An 18453-nucleotide genomic window follows, 5' to 3' on the forward strand; every position below is an offset into this window, starting at 1 on the left:
CAGGTAGGTCGTGAAAACAACTTACAATACGTAGTCCATATAATTTATTTCATCACTTTGGTAAACAAAACACGTGTCTTCGCATAAACAACTTAAGAGCAAAGAAAAACAAAACTAACAATAAAACAAAAAGAAAACAATAAAATGTTTCTTAAAGCTAAAGAATATAACACAATTACTTCGAATATGTATGACAGCAGGTCAATGTTGTCCTGGAGATAGATTTTCAACTTTATTTATTTTTATCTATAAAAGTTTGCACAAGACTGTATTGGACCGTTCAATAAGCGCAATAAAATGTTCCATATGGCAACAGGATTTGTGTGTAATAACATTTAGAAAATTAAGTTTAGGTTTGCCCTTTTGGGCCGAAGTAGACAAAAGTTTGAAAAATACTTGAAATGCAGTTGCTTACATTGGATGCAAAAGATAATGAAATTCCATTGCGATCAAAATCGATTATACGAAACCAAAATCGTTTTACTACAACTTTGGGAAATTGTTTTCCAATGGTAATATTACCTCAAAGTGCAGCATTTATGAAATTAAACAACCAACTCGAAAATACTAAAAGATTGACTAAGAAGCAATAAAAGTTTTATTAATATTTTTCAAACAATTATGTTTTTGGTATTATCGCATCATAATCTTCTATACATTCTTTATCTTCAAAATACATAAAAAAGTATAACCAGTATAGTCTCCAACAGGCAAAAGAAAGCCATTTGCAATTTTTGAAACTTCATCTGTAACATTACACAATGGCATCGGAAAATTTAAGACACGTAAGCATACCACAATGCAACCTAACTTCAAGAAGTATTAAAAAATTTAAGAATTTTTTTCTTTAAAAAGTCGACAAAGGACTTGGGAAAATTTTCATTAATGCCGGGCTGATAAAGTTGTGGATTTGCCAAGATTTCCAGTAATGTCTGTCGTGACTTCTGGTCCTATATTTCGACATTCAATGAAAGAATGTTACCGTATATTATAATCAATTTTAACTTAACTTTAACACTTCAACACGTTCTCATAAATCAAACTCTATTTTTATATGGTAAAATAAAAAAGCAAAATATAGGATATAGACATAGATTATATATAGATACAAGTTATAGATACAGATTTGTAATACCTCTACACAAGCATTTGCAAGCATAGGCTTGCTTCATCAGGTATACTAAGAGTGTACTAAGTCTATTTTTACACTCACTCTTAAAATGTCTTGATAAGGAGAAGAAAGCTTCGGGTCTCGCACGATATCTTGAATAATTGCGTCATAGTTTTCTAACCAAATGAAAATAACGGGAACTGTTACTGAAAGCAAAAAAAAACGATTTCAAGACAAAACTGCTTTGCTTACCATCGTAAGTAACATAGGGAATTTGAAATCCTTTTGCGGTCGTCTCACTATTTGAATGAAACTCAATCCAGAATTTTTTAGAACTGTAGGTTAATGCAAGTGGATTGGCCAAAGTTTGACACAGCTCGTAAATTGGTCTGGCCGACGATCCTAATTTGAAACCAAGACACACGGTTTATGACAATATCATTACTTTTATAAAGTTATTCCTATAAGCGATATGAAAATGCACGGTTTGTACTAATAGAGGCAGATGGTGTTTAACTTTATACTCAAACCTCTCTTTTTCTTTATAATCAATTGGTCTCCGCAATCTATACCAGGAAAAAATATTTCAGGTATCACTATGAGCAAATTTCTGTTCTTTGGCGGTTGAATAGTCCAAACACAGTGGGCATCGATAGGGTAATTCCCTGGATAGTTGGGTGATTCAATGAACCCTTGTACGTCACCTATCACTCCGCCACACCTGTGATCTTTTAGCAATAGGCAACCATTCGTAAGTTACATCGTAACCATTGTATTCATCTACAAATATTATACCAATATCAAAGCATGAAATATCAACAAACCTTTGCAATCTTCCACGTTTACAGACGCGTCATAATCAGTTGTGGAATTTCCAGGACAAGCAAAGCAAAAATCTTGACCAATATTTGGCTGATAAAAACCAACTGGACAACGGCCGCATAAAGCGGTTTGGACGTTATAAAAGTGACCTATACAACAGCAGTCATGTGATTGTTATTCATTTTATAGCTCTTCTAACTACATATTATCGTATTGTGTATCGTATAATAAGGTATTGGTTATGTATTATATACAGCACTATTTAATATATTTATATATACAACTAATGTTTTATATTTTAATTTATAATAATATTACTACAATTAATGCTAAATATTAGGCTTTTTTAATGAATTGTAAAGCAATAAAAGTATGATACCTGCAGCACATTTAGTTCGTGTGATGCAACTAGTAAAAGACTGAGCACCAGGATCAATCGTTGTCATCCTGCTTCCGCAACTGAAGCATCCCATTCTACCATTTTCAGGTTGGTATGTACCACGCGGACATGGTGTACAAGGCAATAACCCATCGGCTGAAAAGTGGCCTGCCGGACATAAACCTGAAAAATCAATCATCTGTTTTAGCGCAGCAGCATAAAAAGGTCTAAAGTCTAAACCTTAAAAAAGTAATTTCTTTGAAGGACGAAGGTTATTACAGAATTACATGTTTATCTCTCACCTGGACATTGCGAAATCATTGTCGCTGTAGAGACACCATTAGGCTGTTCAGTAGATAATGGACATGGCTTACAGTCAACTTGTCCATAATGGTCTTGATAAGTTTCGGGCGGGCAAGGTTCGCAAGTTAAGTTCTTTATATCATAATATGTTCCTGGGTCGCACTTACCTACAACATTGCATTATTATCAGAATGTATGAGTAAAACAACTTAAAAAGCGACTTGGATACAGTTACAGTAAATTATAAACTAACACTAGCATTGCGTAACCCTTACTGCAAGTATTTCTTGTAGGAACAGCAACAGATCCTAGAAGACATCCAGAAGCTGATCGTATTCCAGGGATTATTTTCTGCTTGTTCCTACTTTTTCGTCGTATTTGTAATTGTGTTGATAAAACTGAAAGTTTAAATAATTGTCCTCGAAGCTTCTTCTTGATAGATCTAGTTGTTTTTTTCCCAAGTCTTTTGAATCTCTTTTGTAGGCATTTTGCATTGCATTTTCCTATATGAATTCCATTAATTAAAAGCTAAGGTCATTTTTATGGAAGGGGAATCCCACATACCGGAAAAAAAAGTTCGAAATTTTGTAAAGTGTTTCGCCTTAGCAGACCTAACAACGCTCAAGGATAAATCAAAACGTTGAATAAATTTACCCTTTTAAATAAACAGAAAGTAAAAATAGCTAATATGTTTCTGAAAACCTACTGGTTGGTGACAGTTGCAACTCTGCAGTAATCGTAATTTTTGCTTTAATTTTTGCCCGTGCTTTGCCTTTTCCTTTTCTTCGACGTTTTTTAATTGTTTCGCACGTAACGACGATCCAGTTCATGCTTACGTCTTAAAATCAATAATCATATTTGGGTGTTTAAGTATAGCAATAAATTACACTGGCCTGCATTTTTCAACTTCAAAATTTTTTTTCACTAAAAACATGCAAATATAGCTAATTTTGGGGCGCTGATTCCGAATCTGTGGTCCGTTTTATTCTAGCACATCAGGTTTTTGAGATAACTGTTTCACGTCATATAGCATTTTTGGTGAATAATCGCAAATAATGTAAGGTGTACAACAAGCTTGACTCAAAAAAATTCACAGTTTGCACAGAATTGTTACACATCTTTGTCTTCTTATGATAAAACAATAAATATTTTTGAAATATGACAGCAATAACGATATATATAATCCAGTAAAATGATTATTATTGAAAGCACAGCGGTTCACTGCCTCGGTATCTATTTTATTGAAAATGCGTGTCTACCTGATTTTCTCTCATATTTAGTAGAGTCTTCACTTTTAAGACACCAGCATTAGTCAGCAATCATGCTGACATTCCACTTACCCTGATAGCGTTCATCCATCACCATTATCTCCCGGTGAAAACGTTCACCTTGTTCCTCACTAAACGTCCCACAGTTATCTGGAAAGTAGTCTAGGTGGGAGGGTAAAAAGTGCATTTTAACGCTCATTCTACCCCCAAGTTTTTGTAAGGCATCGAGCATATCTGTAATAAGCTCTTTATAATTGGAGGCTCCGTTATCTCCATGTAACTGCTGGATAACAGCTTTTAACCCCTTCCAGGCTTGCAATTCCGTTATAGACTTTTTTTTCGAAATCTTCATTCTTCAACAGTTCTTTGATTTGAGGTCCAGTGAAAATACCTGCTTGCAGCTTAGCTTCGGATAAAGACGAAAACGTTTCTTGCATGTACCTAAATCCTTCTCCATATTTGTCCATACTTTTCAAAAAATTTTTCATGCACTCAAACTTGATGAACAAGGGCGGTAAAAAAACTTTTGCTGGAGCAACAAGAGGATGTGCCTTCACATTCTTAGATCCAGGCAGAAACTCATCTCTTGCTGGCCACAATTTCCTAGTAAAGTGGGAAGTATCCACCCTACTGTCCGAGAGATAAAGAAAACTGGGAAATTTAGTGTAGTATAGTATGAGAGCTACAACTTTTAAATCAGCACATATCAACCAGTTATGCTCTGGTACTTTATCATTTGCAACAGAGTTTCTGTGTTTTCATACGTTTCTGGCATCTCAGTATAGAATGTGCAACAGGTACTGATGGCACAGTTTGCCCATTGTACCACAACACAGCTTTCATGCTCGTATTCCAAGAATCTATGAACAGTCTCCAATATTCTGCTGAATATGATATCCTAAATGTTTCAACTAAACCCAGAACATTATTCCAATAAACCAGAGTATTTTCTTTACTAAAAAATTCTGTAAATTTTTTCTTTCTGTGGCGGTACCACGCAAAACTTGTACCCTTTTATAGAAGATTATTTTCCTTTAATCTTGATGCTAGAAGTTGTGCATATTCTTTTGAAAGATATAACTCTCTTGTGAGATCATTCAGCTGAGTTTGTGAAAACAGCTTTTGAGAGTCATCGTTTATTCCTTCCTGATAGTGCTCTCCATCACCTGCACTTTTTTCAGATTCTGAGGAGCTTTGCATCTCTGTTAAAGGATTCGGCACAGGAATTTCATCACAATGTGGTACAGGCCTCAATGCTGACTGTAAATTAGGGTACTTGATATTGGATTTTTTTCTTCTGTTAAACCCCTTAATACACCATAGAAAAATAACAGTCATTGCGATGGTTTTTTTGTTCCCTACATACCGTAGGGACGCCAAAGGGAAGGCTCTTGAGTTTTTTCTGGTACCACATACATAGCTTTGATGCACATACGTAGCTCGTTGTGATAAAAAAATTTATCTTGATAAACTATATCCTTTTGACAAAAAAGTGGGTTGTTAAACGTAAAAGCGAAAAATTATGCGGTTTTTCGACCGTAACTTTAAAACCTGATGTGACAGGCAAAAAAGGATGGCATTTTTGAAATCAGCGCACCAAAATTAGCTAGAAAAAGTTGGCATCATACAGAATAAAATTTTCATGCAGACCAGTGTTATGAATAAAAGTAAACGTTGTAAAAACGCCAACTTTAATTTTAATTGCAAAATTATTAATTTTGTATAATTTATTCTTTTCATCTTTCCTATTTAATGAACTTTAGTAATTATTTTTGAAAATTTCTAAAATCATACAATACTGTTAACTGATAGTTAAATGAAATCTATTTTGAAGATATGCTTTTAATCTTTCTGTTTTCATTTAAGAGAAAGCAAGTTTGTGTGAGGTGCTACCATTACTGAAGTAAACACAAGAATACAGCTTACCGCGAGAGGACCTCGCTGAGCTAAAAACCGTCAATGGTGCTCTCATCAAGTGACAATGATCAACCGTCATTTTTATATCGGCTACGTATTTTCGCCGGGCTTCATCTGGTTAAAGAACTCTTTTAATCAGTTGTTACTAGTTATTTTTGCTTTAATTCAGCGATCACGAGGTATCGGTCAACTTACCAATGCAATCTGGCAACGTATCATTAATTTCAAAATTTGATATTTGCCACTGGTTTTGGGGAGTTACGACCTTGCTGGGTTTTCGCTTCGGCCTTGTTAAGGTAACTGGAATTCGTCCACAAGTATATCTGTAATTTGGTCTTGGATTGGCGTACGCTCGAAATGAGCTTTCGCCGTTGCACTTCAGCACGCAAGCATCGTTACGAAGTCGTCCACAGGATAGATAGGCCGGGTCGGGGTTATCACCGCTCTGCGTTAAACACCTTGTCCTTCCTGCAAAGTAAGACCGATTAATATGATTACACCAATTTATTATGGCTAATCGTGCAGAAAGCAGTGCAAAGTTTAACTCACGAACGCAATCTTTTTTATTCCAATGAAGTTTAAATCCGTCTGCACACGAACATTCAAAGCCACCGGCCTTATTGGTGCATTCATCGGCGCACCCGCCATTATTCACAGCGCACTCGTTGATATCTGATACACAAAGCATTTTAACTTAACGTAAACCTTAAAAACATTCTTTTGGTAAAAGGCTCCATTTACAAAAAGCAACGAAGAACAGTGACCTCGCAGTCTTATAAGAAGCAACAGCAGATTGCAAACATGGCAAATTTCGGGCATCATTGCGTTTTAAAGCAGAGTATATAATATACCATGTGGTCTTGTCGGCATCACTCAGCATTCCGACTCATGCATGTAAAAGTTCGATTATTTACTTTGCTATCAGTGACCTGTCACAAGGGTTTATTTACATGCAAGTTGTAAGTCTTTTAAAGTAGCAGGTCTTTTAAACCATAAGGTCTTAATGTCGTCATCAATATGACGGAGCTCGGAACACTGCGCGTTATAACGCTTTTCATCCAACCCATGTAACACTTAGTCAACTACATGGACTGTATTTATAATAATTAAACAAAGATAGTTCAAAACCAAACCACATCTTAATTGGTAATGCCAAAGACATTTCCGAAAACTTACCACCACACCGCTTAACAGCATATTTCTGAAAGCCTTTTTGACATGTACATTGATAACTTCCAGGTGTATTAATGCATCCGGACCAACAAGTGTCATTCAAGGAACATTCGTTAACATCTGAAACGAGGAAGGTGCAAATGACTAGAAGTAAATATAGAGAAAGTAGTTGAAGTTGAAGTAAAAGTAGAGGTAGAGCTTAATTAAATATCCACAATAGACCACCCATGAGCTTATGATAAACCAAGTGTAGAAACCAACATACATACCGACGCAGGATTGTTTATCGGATGCTAATTTATAGCCGCGTGGACATGTGCAAAGATAACTTCCTTGGCTGTTTCTACATCCCCCTTCGCAATTTCCGTTGTTAGTCTGACACTCGTCAATGTCTAAAATATAAGAACAACCATTCCTAAAAGCAAATAGCAGTCTTTCAAGTTACGATTAATTCAAGCTGTGAGTTTTCCGTACCTCGACAAGTCCGACGATCACTTTCAAGGACAAACCCATCAGGACAGGAACATTGTACTCCGATCGGGGTGTCCTGGCAGTTAATGTTACATCCACCATTGTCGACGGCGCATGTTTGTACAGCTGGCAAATAGGTTTTTAAGTAGTACTCTTTATTAGCCAAACACGTGACACAAAATTTATATAACTTGTAGACGTAAAATAAAAACACATTCAGCTTCACAAAACGCCGCATATATTCAAGCAACTAAACACCGATAACACCGCTTTTGGATTCTCATGCAATGATGACAATATTGTTAAAATTTTGATTGCATACCAGACAAAACAGAACGATACGTAACAGCCTATGCTTATAACTTTCGTGCAAGACAATGGTGGCCATTCTAATGACTTGTTGATATATACAGTATATATACAACATAATGCATTTATAGTATTTCTACATATACCGGTAAAGAACGCCCACACCGACATATGATAAACATCATTGGTTTATTTATCATGCCGAAAATCAAAATATACGAACTGCAGTATATCACACATGCAACCACAAATGTTCTATGTTTTTGATTCAGTTTTTCAATAAACTGATTTTAAATATAAGCCTATCATTTATAAGCATCATCTTTATTTCATATAGTAGTACTGTCAACATAGTAGTAGACAATACTTTCATGCATTTTACGAAAACTTGACCATGAACAAACCAAGCCTTTTTTGAAATACGATATCAGCATAATTTCAAGCACAAGTTTGTAAAGGGCGCGTTGAAAATTGGAACCATCTCAAATTAAACGTTTAACAGGAATCCAATTATGAAAAAGTTTCGAGTATGAGAGTGAGTCCAAATACATGGGGCACGCCTTTACAAACAAGTAACACCCATCTACCTGAACGTTTGTGACGACTAAGCCAATGGCGGTGTTTTTGAAATACAGAGCTATACACGAAGTCCATTAACATTTCTGTATACAATATCACAACTCAATTTGCGGTTTACATTTAGTGGCCACCAACAAAGTGAGGTAAGTGTTTAAAAAAAATTCTGTCGGTGGAATGTTAAGACAACATTTCAGAAGAAAGCCGGTAGAGTCTTGTAAATTTATGTCACGTAGTAAAAAAAATTAAAATTTGAAAATTGCCAGCTTGAATTGCCTTAAACTATCAGTCAGAACTTTTTCTGAGTGCCAACATCTGTTGTGGACAGTCGTAAAAATTTCACGCACTTTAAAGTTAAGAGATTATAAAGAAAACTAGGCACCTCTCTCATAATAATTAACGGTATTTTTCCAACAACACATTTCACAACACAACCATATTTTTTGTTAAGCCAAATGTCACTTCAAATGATAGCTATCAAATTTAAGACCTATAAATGATTTTTGTGATATATGGCGGTTCTTAAACATGTCAGCTTAGAGACAGAATGTGACTTTCCGGAAACAAAGTTATGCTGTCATTTAAAGCAGGCCATTAAAAACATAGGCTATTGATTTGGAAAGTGACTTCAATAAATTTTATGATTGAGATAATGTTGAAGTACATCTTAACTTAAATAATACATAATGACATTTATTTTTTAATTTAGTTACATAGAATTAGGTTTTGTGAAAGTGCTTGTTCAACCCAATTTACTGTAAAAAAGACGCAAAGACGCATATAAAGTTAGGTGTCTCTTTTTACCTGAACAGCTTCTACCGTCGGTTTGTAAGGCAAAATTATTCTTACACACGCAAAACGTCCTTTCAAGCCTGCGTCGTTTGTCTTGCGGTTCTCGTCTGCAGATGTGATGACAACCTCCATTCCCATTCGTGCAAAGTCCTAAAAAGTTAACAAATGAAGTATCGTTAGACAACATTTGTTTGACCTCACCATGTAGAAGGCCAATAGCATACACGGGCGCTATTGCAGGGGAGACCGAGTTTAAAGGTTACATGCGTTGAGTTGACCAATGACAATTATTTATAATATATCTTAAACACGAGTGTCGTATAAGACAAACTAAGTGCTTTATTACTACGTTTTTGTGTATATAGTTTGGGGCTTGTAGTTGGCGAAGTAATAAAGTTGTTTGAAAAATTTTATTCAAAGGAAATTTATTTATGGAAAAGTAATTTTTTCAAGGTTTCCCTTTTTGATGTAAAATATAAGCTTTTCGTCCTACAGAGATTTGTTACTCGCTCGTTAACAGTGTATAATAGGCTTTCGAAAATCGAACAGCATGTAAAGGCCGCTATAGAAACAGTTTTTTGTTTAGTACTTCAGTTAAGTTGTACATGTCGGTATGGAGCTAAATTTTCACATACTATATTACAGTACATAAGTGCTGGGGCAAGTTGTCACACGTTACACCTTATGGGAAAACTTGAATTATTTTAATAGCTGCGGAACTTGTTTTGTGTCTGTGTAAATTGATCAACCAACCAACACGCGTCATTGCAATAAGACCAGTAATCGTAGTAATGCAAAGACAGATGTTTTGCCAACTGCAGCTCGTGAGGTTAAACATATGGCAAGAAGAACATTAGAAGCGAAGTATAGAAATTTTTGATACAAATTCTAAACATTAACACTCCACGCTGCAAAACAATTACAGGTTAAGATAATTAAATACCGGCATGAACAACTACAATTACAGTCATGTGGTTTCCATCTGTCACGTAAATATTGTAAAAAGATAGTTAGCACTGATGAAAATAAGCCGCGGTATCGTACGTAGCTCCCTACAATGTACGATAAACAGTATAGCCTACGCCCTACGGTGATGGGTTTGTTTAACACACTTGAGAAAGAACTCCGTCAACTATATTACAAATGTCCCAGCCTTGGCAAAAAATAAGATCATGGAAGGCACAACTCTGCCTGTTTTGTCGATAACCATAAAAAACTTAGTAACGTTTGAGCACTTTAGTCTTAATTCACGTGAACATGAAACAGTCTTACCGACAATGTGATAATGTCATTGATTTATGACCGTAGCAACGGTATCATTATTTCCAATTGTTATACAGTCACTGTCTAACATCCTGCAGGTTTATGCTGTCATGCATACGGTACCGGAAAATACCGTCAACATATGGCGTCAGCTTGCTATTAGATAATTTTTTGGATTGTCAATACTACACTTGTTTTTTCTACAACTGCGTTATAAGTCGCGACAGACTTCCCTCTGGTTCTAAAATTTCATGTATTTTGTACCATGTGAGGACCCAAATTGTGCTGGCAACAAAATACAAAACGCAAAAAAACCGTTGCGTTTCTTACTCTTTGCAACAATTAAGAAAGCGAATTACCGTGACCATACAGTGAGTTACAAGAGATCATTCTTTCTGCTCATTTCGAGATAACGGGCCCTTATACTTTGCGCTAGGGGCAATAAAAACTTTCTCAGTCAAAAGAAACTTTGGATTATGTGCTTCCCGTCAGCATGAGTTGTCTTCATACAATTTAACAGGCGTTTTGCTGGGATCGGCGAAAATATATACTTTGAATTATCGGCTATTTTGAGTTAAGCGAAGTTTAATTAACCAGCTTCTGCTGTATATCATCAAAAAGGCAAGCAATTTGTCAAACCTAGTAATCAACCAAATCATGCGGTATAGTAAGGGTTATGTGGATTGCATTTTTAAGCATAAATATACACATTAGGCTATTTTCGAAATATCGAAGTACTTGGTGGAAAAACGTCCAGGTTTCGCTCAATAAGCAGGGAAAATAATTCATTTTTTTAAACAAAGATTTTTTAACTCAATTTACATTTTGCACAATCAGATTTACAAACATATTTTGCAAATATAACTAAACTAAAACATATGTGACGTAGTCTACTAAATCATTATATTTTAAACAAGCAACGAATACAATTCAATCCTAATTAGAACAGCGATCACATACTGCAAAACCATTGTAAAATGAAACTTACTAATGCAATCTCTTCCATTGCTGTGCAGATGATAACCATGGCGACATGAACATGTTGGTCCAGCAGAGGTGACATTACAAAAATGTTCACACTGAATAGATTTAGGACACACGGTGGAAGGAACTACAAAAATGAGCATATTTAACAATCATTTATAGCTGTGAGCAAAACGACAATAAAACAACTTACTGTTTATTATGGTTATAATCTGACAGAATGTTATGCATATATAACTGCATAGGTTTGATAAAAATAATGCAACATTTATATATTGCAATTTATATTTATTTTATAGTTTTGAAAAAGTATATGGTTTCCAAAATATTTCACTTATTTAACGGCAGCCCATAACGTATTAAAACTTTGCCTAACCGCTGTGCTCAGGTTACCTATATTCAAACGGTACGCGTAGTATGATGTTTAGCAAACATGTCATTCTTTGGTGGAATGCTGCAAGATGAGCAAATTTGGAAGTAACTTTCTTTAATAAACTCAAAAAATGGAGACGAAATGCTGGAATGTTTAAGGAAGATAGTTTCCCAGTTTTACCTTGCAAAGATCAGACAGTATCAAAGACAAAATCAGAAGCATGCTAAACTATGTTCAAGGAATTTGGTGTTACTCTGTTTTCGTATACTTTAACAAGCTTACATCGTAATTTTTAGAAAAATAATCTTTTTAAAACAGAAATGGCCTCGGGCGTAAACAATGCACGTAAAAATAATCTGGTATTTATGAGATTTGCGGCGTTTAGCCTGTGTAATATGAGTCCTGTTAACCATTTTGATTCTCGCCACTTGACCCGTATAGTATGACTGAAGTACAACAGCGCGGCGTTGACTTAAATTTCAAAAGAATCCGTCTGATCCCGCAATAGATTATTGCTAATTACTGTAAACTATAACCCTAATAGTGCCAGAGCTCCTAAAATAAAACAGCAGAGATAAAAATTGTGCCAATAAAAAAGTAATTTTCATATTCGTGAGACGGCGATGTTGCCTAAACTGATAACATCATCATCGGCGAATTTTAAATCATTTTTAACTATTTGCTTTACACATCTATAACTTATACACTTGTGTACAAACAAAGAATTGACACAGATGATCCAAGGGCAATACATCAAAGAAACGACATGAGCTAAAGTTTCCAACCAGCAATGCGGTCTCACGGACAACAATTAAAACAACTGTAAAATTTCTTGAAATGCTCTATGAACTACAATCGTTAAATATAGGTAATGGATTTTCCAAACGTCCCTAACTTTCTTGTTTATCGACATTGCCCCGGTCACGGCTGATCAAATAACATCTTAAAGTGCTGCTACATTATGGCGGTGCTTTGTTGGCGCACTCAGAACAAAAACCTCTTTTCGAGTGCTTTTTGCTATGTAAATCATTCATCGCGTGTTCTTATGCGTCTAAATTTCAATTATCGCCTAAAATAGCCAAAAGAATTTGTTGCACGATTGAAAATGCAAGAGCATAGGCAATTTAAGTTTTATATTTCCGTCTTAATCTTATTAAAGTGGTTCAAAAATTTGCAGCAACCTATATATGTACTGTTTCCACGCGATATATATTTTATTCATTTGCAAAACGGCCAACAGGTTTTAAAGTTATTCAAACACGGCAGAATTAATACATACATCATCTGTTTACTGTATACCTGGCCTAATACAATGTCTTCCATCAGCAGCAAGGACGAAGCCTGGCCTGCATGAACAGTGATAGCTTCCAGGAATATTCGTACAAGCGTGTTGACATCCTCCATTTCTTGATGAACATTCATTCACATCTGGAAGTTATCAAAGTAAATGATGAATATAAAGACGAGATGAAAAAACGTTTATCCCCACGTCAGTAAAGCCTTAATCTCGTCCGGTTTTCAGTGGTCAACAACCGACATCATTCTACTTTTTGTCAGCAATTAAATGCACAATAAGCTGTATTCGTAATATTTAAGCCCTAAAATATACACTAACCCACACAATCCTTTCTGTCTGTAGGTGATCGACGATATCCGTCAAAACAGGTGCACCTGATATTTCGTTTTGCGGGAAAAAACAAGCATCTTTGCGCACAAGAGTTGCGTTCCATTGGGCAACGGACTGTGAAATAAAATTAGTTTTATTGTTTATTCTATGGATCCATTAGTTCATAATACATTTAGTTATACATGAAATTAAGTCCTTAAAAATTAAATCAGCAACGGTCTAATTAAAATAGTTTAAACTGGTACAATATATTTTAGTTCTTAAGTCATCTTGACACTGAACTATCGACAGGAATATCGTGATAATTTCGGAAATCGATTAATGTACAAAGTGATTACAGAGTGAATCAGCTTGTCTGACTATAGTTAATGACAAATTTCTTTGACAAGTATCATGTCAAAAAAATCGTCATATCTTAACATAAACGATGTTTACGATAAAAACTCAACATTTTTCACGGCGACTCATTCAACCGCCGCTTAAAACAACAAGCGAACATGGTTCGTTAGAAATAAAACTGTGTGAGTAGTTCAGGCGAGAGACTATTAAACAATGACCGCGATGATTGACTCGCGACAAATCAACGATAGGTTTTCACAAAAGCTTCGTTATTTGGCGGTAGATGACGCGATCTAAGTTGGCTGGCTGACATATTTTGCGACATAATGTCTACATGGCGCAAACTTTATACACCGCGGCATATAGATGTTTCCCGCACTGTATATTCATAGTTAAACCGGCCAAAGTTTTCTACACGATATTCTTCTTTGTAAAAAGCGTAATTTTCTTCCGTTTTTGATTTACGTGACAGTGGAGCACAATTTATTTGATCGACGGTAAACAACAAAGCAAAGCACACAACTGACTAACGCTGGTATTTTATATAACACGACGGCGTTCCCTAGACACCAAGATATTACAAACAGACGTTGACGATTTCTTCGTATGCTTTGGTACGCAATATTGCAGCAGTTTTGCTCGAAAGCAAAATCAGAAAAGATGGTGTGGCACTGGCAGTGATATAACAAGTGAATTTCATAATTATATTGATCAATTTTGTATTTTTTGTCTAGCAGTTAGAGTGCTGGACGGATATATCGGTTACATGCAATTGATTAATCTCAATGCCGCTCGTCGAATATACATTGAATTGTTTTTACATTGCACTTGCTACATGTGAGACGTGTGATTTCTGCAACCTGGAGAACATATGATGTATGGAAAAGTCACCTGTGACAAAATCGCCTTATAATAATTAAATCAAGCTCGCAACTTAAAGCATAAAGGAGTCATAATCTAGCCGACTGAAAATGTCACAAAAATTCGGTACAGGCTGTATTGGTTATTTGATATGCAATGACTCAAAACTACATGGGCTAATGAAAGTATTTCCTCTAGTCTTGTGCCGAAAGATATCAATTTCATGTTTGCTTAGGCTGACTATCTGCAAAACTGTGCACAAAAGCGGACTGTTAAAAGACCATCGATCAACATGACGATAAGTTAAGGTTGTCTTCCAGAGGTTAATCAATCACAACTTTTTTGCCAGTCCGACAACATTGCGAACTATTTTTTAACACAAGTCGGAAACGATATCATTGTTTCAATTACCAAAAGGATACTTGTTTTCCAAATAGTCTCGCAAACAAACTTGACCTATAGAAATACTGTTGTGGTATCTTGTACACTGGTGTTAATTAAGCAAATACTGAAAAGATGAGTTATGAGACGTCATTATGGGACTGAATGCCTAGGAACACAAACTTCGAGACGTTTCTTTCTCCAAACTTACACAATAGAGTATAGCATTTACACAGTTCAATTGACTTTCGGTATTTACACAAACCGACAAACACCGTTAGGCGCTACCGCAGGAATAAACTATACAAAAACTTAATCTTTCAGCAGAATTCGCTGATAAGGTATCGAAATATAAACTGTTATATAAATATCAGCATAGAAGTAAATTGATTTGTTGCAAGCCTCACCTGGTCGTTTTCGGCGCATCGCTTCGCTGAACACACAAAGCAAGATTATATGAAGAATAATCCAGCGCATCGCTGATGTAAAAGATATTATTCGAATCACGTTCGCAATGTGTTATTTTCTCAGTCTGTGATCTTTTACTTATTCAGACAGTAAATCCACTAATGCTTGTTTTTGTGTTTCCAAGTCCTCAGTCCAAACTTTTGTCTGGCACTGAATCTTTTCGTCCAGACTAGCCAAAGGGATTTTAGCCGTTTTCACCCGCGCTATTAATCTTTGAAGATACCGGCTGAAGATAACTTTCCGCCGCGTTTTCCTTTTTAAATCGCAGCAGTGACGTTAGATTGCACCTGTTCAATTTCTGCTTGACATAAACCAAGTTGACGCATGCGGGCCTCAGTTGAAACAAGTGTGTTCATTCAATGCAGATTTCTACAAAGTAAACCGAAGCGTCTGAAAGCAAATGACAGCTTCAATCAGCGCCAAACAAGACATGTGATAGTCGGATCCCACGTTCTTTTGATCGATTAATCCTAAATTGGCTACTGTCGATCAGCTCCTTTCTAACTCGGGAAAACAAGATCTCTGGCCAAAAGAAATCGTGATAAACTATGAAATGCGAATTAATGGTGATGAAAAGCAAAGTTGCCTAGTTCTCTGACTAACTGAAGTCAGTCTTTTAACCTTCGCTTTTTGCCAAGGGTCACGACCTGGGAGGCACTTGTATACAGCCAACTTGGTCGAGAAATTGTTCACTTAACGGAAAAAGGAATCTCCTTGAGTGCCACTCGCTGAAAATGAGTATTTCGCTGCGTAGATGAAACTCATGGAGTTGCTTAGACAAATACTTACTTTAAATAGTTCATTCCTGAAAAACAAAAACGTCAAACAAAAACATCTATGCGTTAGTTATAACAGTATTTTCGGCCACGTTTAAACGTATTAAATTTTAAAATAGCGAACTCTTATACTTTGTCTACTTCTACGTATCACTACTTTACACATCTAACCACAGTGTCTTTCTCCTGTGTTTTTGTTTGCTAGGAAAAGTTCAACTTCGATTTGGGCAGATAAGAAAGCAATCGATGGGCGTGAACTAACGCCCAGCACTTGTACTTGTTGCCTAACTATAGAATGATTGAAAAGCTTTGAAGTGCTCCCATCTTGTGTCGGACTTGTACCATGAGATGAAAAAACGCGACTGAACCCCTCTCACTTCAACTAGCCAATCTGCCTAAGCTTCTTACTGACCTTTTTCGACTCCATGTCGGGACATAAAGAGAATCCACATCAACAAAAGTTGGCTGGTAAACAAGCGGCACCATTTAGGCCAGAACAAGCCATGAGAATATTTCCACATTGCCAAAGCTCCATGAAGTTATGCGCAAACCGCGAATTGAAACGATACGCACGGTTGGCGTGTCAGTCATTTTTTGGATTTCTTCTTCTTAAGTCTCCTTCTAATCATGCCTTTACAAGTGCTGTTATCGTAGGATTCGGTTTCACTCGTTCATCATTTCAAGTGATAAAAGCAAAGCAAAAATCCACTCTTTAAACGTTCTCGATAATTCTAGCTCCAACAAAATAAATAACCCTGGAGCACAATATCTTACATTTGTATCCTGTACAAGAATTCCTTCTCTCTTGCGTAACTGTTACAGTCTCCAGACGGAGGAAGTTCTAATGGTACATTTAATAACTAACAAGAAGAGGCATAACACCATCAATTCTATTGTAAAATTGCCCAATAAATCAACAGCTGAAACTGACACATTACTTATCACAACAAATTTCTTCGATCTAGACAACGGTGAAATTAGTTGATGTAATAAGTCTATGCTTTCGAAACAAATCACACTATTTCGTCATGTCTAGCATTTTGTTCTTTCGTAGTTTTGCGGTTACCTCAAACTCATAACTGAAATAATAGAAGCGAAGTGCGCTTCATATCGTGGGAACCTGTGGCGACCAACCACAACCTATTTCCTAGACATTAGGAATACTTAGGCTTTCGGCATGACTCATTGCCTATATTTGTTCCGCGGCCAGAGCATAAGTTGCTGATCATGGCCAAGGAGATCTACCCATGACAATAGGCTTCCTCTTTTACGCAATCTCCGTCAGATTGATTCAACGAACCCGGGATTAGAGATATCGGAACAGCAAGACGTCTATCATTAAAAGTTTTATCTAAAAGCACACAAGCTTGGCACACAAATTGTAAAACGTGACATATCTGTACGAAATGGCGAGACGGTAGACATTTTACAACGCAATGTTCTAAACAAACAGATTTTACTAACTGGATAAACTAACACAGCATCATTAACCGTTCGTAACTCCAAATGCGGTAGTTGGCTAAAATAGTCAAGGAAAAAAGCTAATGGCGATTGACTTTTATTGGTCAACAAAATTGAACAAAAAAAAAACTACTAATATGTTGTTTTTCGAAATTTGGTCGATTAAATTTACAACTATGTCGCAGCACGTCGACCTTAAAATAATCCATGTTTTATGAGTTTATAGTAAATCTGACAACGAACAAATAACAAACGCATTAAAAAATAGTAGGGAAACTTCGTTTACGATGCGATTAGCGAGGACCAACACGGCCATCAATTTAAAAATCAAACCTTTTGATGGCATATTTTTGTCATGAAACAGAAATTACTGAGGCGTACTGTCAGCAAGTGACTGTGTAGGTGATTTAACATGACCTGCATGAGGGTGCGCTTCAAGACGCCCAATACGTTGACGTTTTAATATGAATGAAAGAATAATATAGTATCATCCCAGGATCATGTTAAAAATGGCCTGAACAATTCCATCAAAGCAACAAATTCTCGTATCTTTTCTATACTGTAGGAATTCCGCTGTTGGTCTCATTATATGACGGTCTTATGCTAATTTTTGTTTCCGTGGTGGTCATATTTATTTCATGAAACTATGTTAATATTTGGCAAATCTAATGATAAATTGGAATATTGGGCAAGTTGTCTTTTATTTCAAGTATAGTAGAAATCAACAGCAATACCAGGCATTAAGTTATTGGCTCAGTATATGCTGTATTGTGGCTAAATTTGCAAACCTATCGTAGCG

At 36.0% G+C, this 18453-nt stretch overlaps 1 protein-coding gene across 2 annotated transcripts; it reads right to left on the reverse strand.

Annotated features, from left to right (window-relative positions):
* Window positions 1-27: 27 nt before the first annotated feature.
* Window positions 28-16942, reverse strand: LOC143462386 (signal peptide, CUB and EGF-like domain-containing protein 2). 2 transcript variants are annotated; one of them, XM_076960527.1, is made up of 22 exons: window positions 16365-16942; window positions 15357-16222; window positions 13357-13482; window positions 13041-13169; window positions 11373-11495; window positions 9134-9271; window positions 8341-8415; window positions 7448-7570; window positions 7243-7365; window positions 6977-7093; window positions 6350-6472; window positions 5996-6268; window positions 5810-5914; window positions 3322-3453; window positions 2891-3118; window positions 2615-2782; window positions 2313-2495; window positions 1936-2082; window positions 1642-1839; window positions 1364-1513; window positions 1214-1287; window positions 28-950 (listed from the first exon to the last, which is right to left on the reverse strand). In XM_076960527.1, exons 2-22 carry the CDS (start codon window positions 15424-15426, stop codon window positions 813-815), a joined length of 2943 nt encoding a protein of 980 aa, XP_076816642.1. In that variant the 5' UTR covers window positions 15427-16222; window positions 16365-16942; the 3' UTR covers window positions 28-812. The 2 variants fall into 2 exon arrangements, with proteins under 2 accessions (XP_076816642.1, XP_076816643.1); XM_076960528.1 differs by lacking the exon at window positions 8341-8415 and having other exon boundaries at window positions 16365-16910.
* Between the last annotated feature and the right edge of the window lie 1511 nt (window positions 16943-18453).

The sequence above is a fragment of the Clavelina lepadiformis genome, chromosome 6 (assembly GCF_947623445.1).
Source record: "Clavelina lepadiformis chromosome 6, kaClaLepa1.1, whole genome shotgun sequence".
In the NCBI taxonomy this organism is placed as follows: Eukaryota; Metazoa; Chordata; class Ascidiacea; order Aplousobranchia; family Clavelinidae; genus Clavelina; species Clavelina lepadiformis.

Bases quoted from the DNA above. Each gene is read 5' to 3' on its own strand.
- LOC143462386 (XM_076960527.1), bottom strand. From the start codon at position 15,426: ATGCGCTGGATTATTCTTCATATAATCTTGCTTTGTGTGTTCAGCGAA. The intron at 13,170-13,356 runs GTTAGTGTATAT...GATAACTTCCAG, and splicing joins AGACAGAAAGGATTGTGTGG to ATGTGAATGAATGTTCATCA. The intron at 9,272-11,372 runs GTAAGTTTCATT...TTAACTTTTTAG, and splicing joins CAATGGAAGAGATTGCATTA to GACTTTGCACGAATGGGAAT.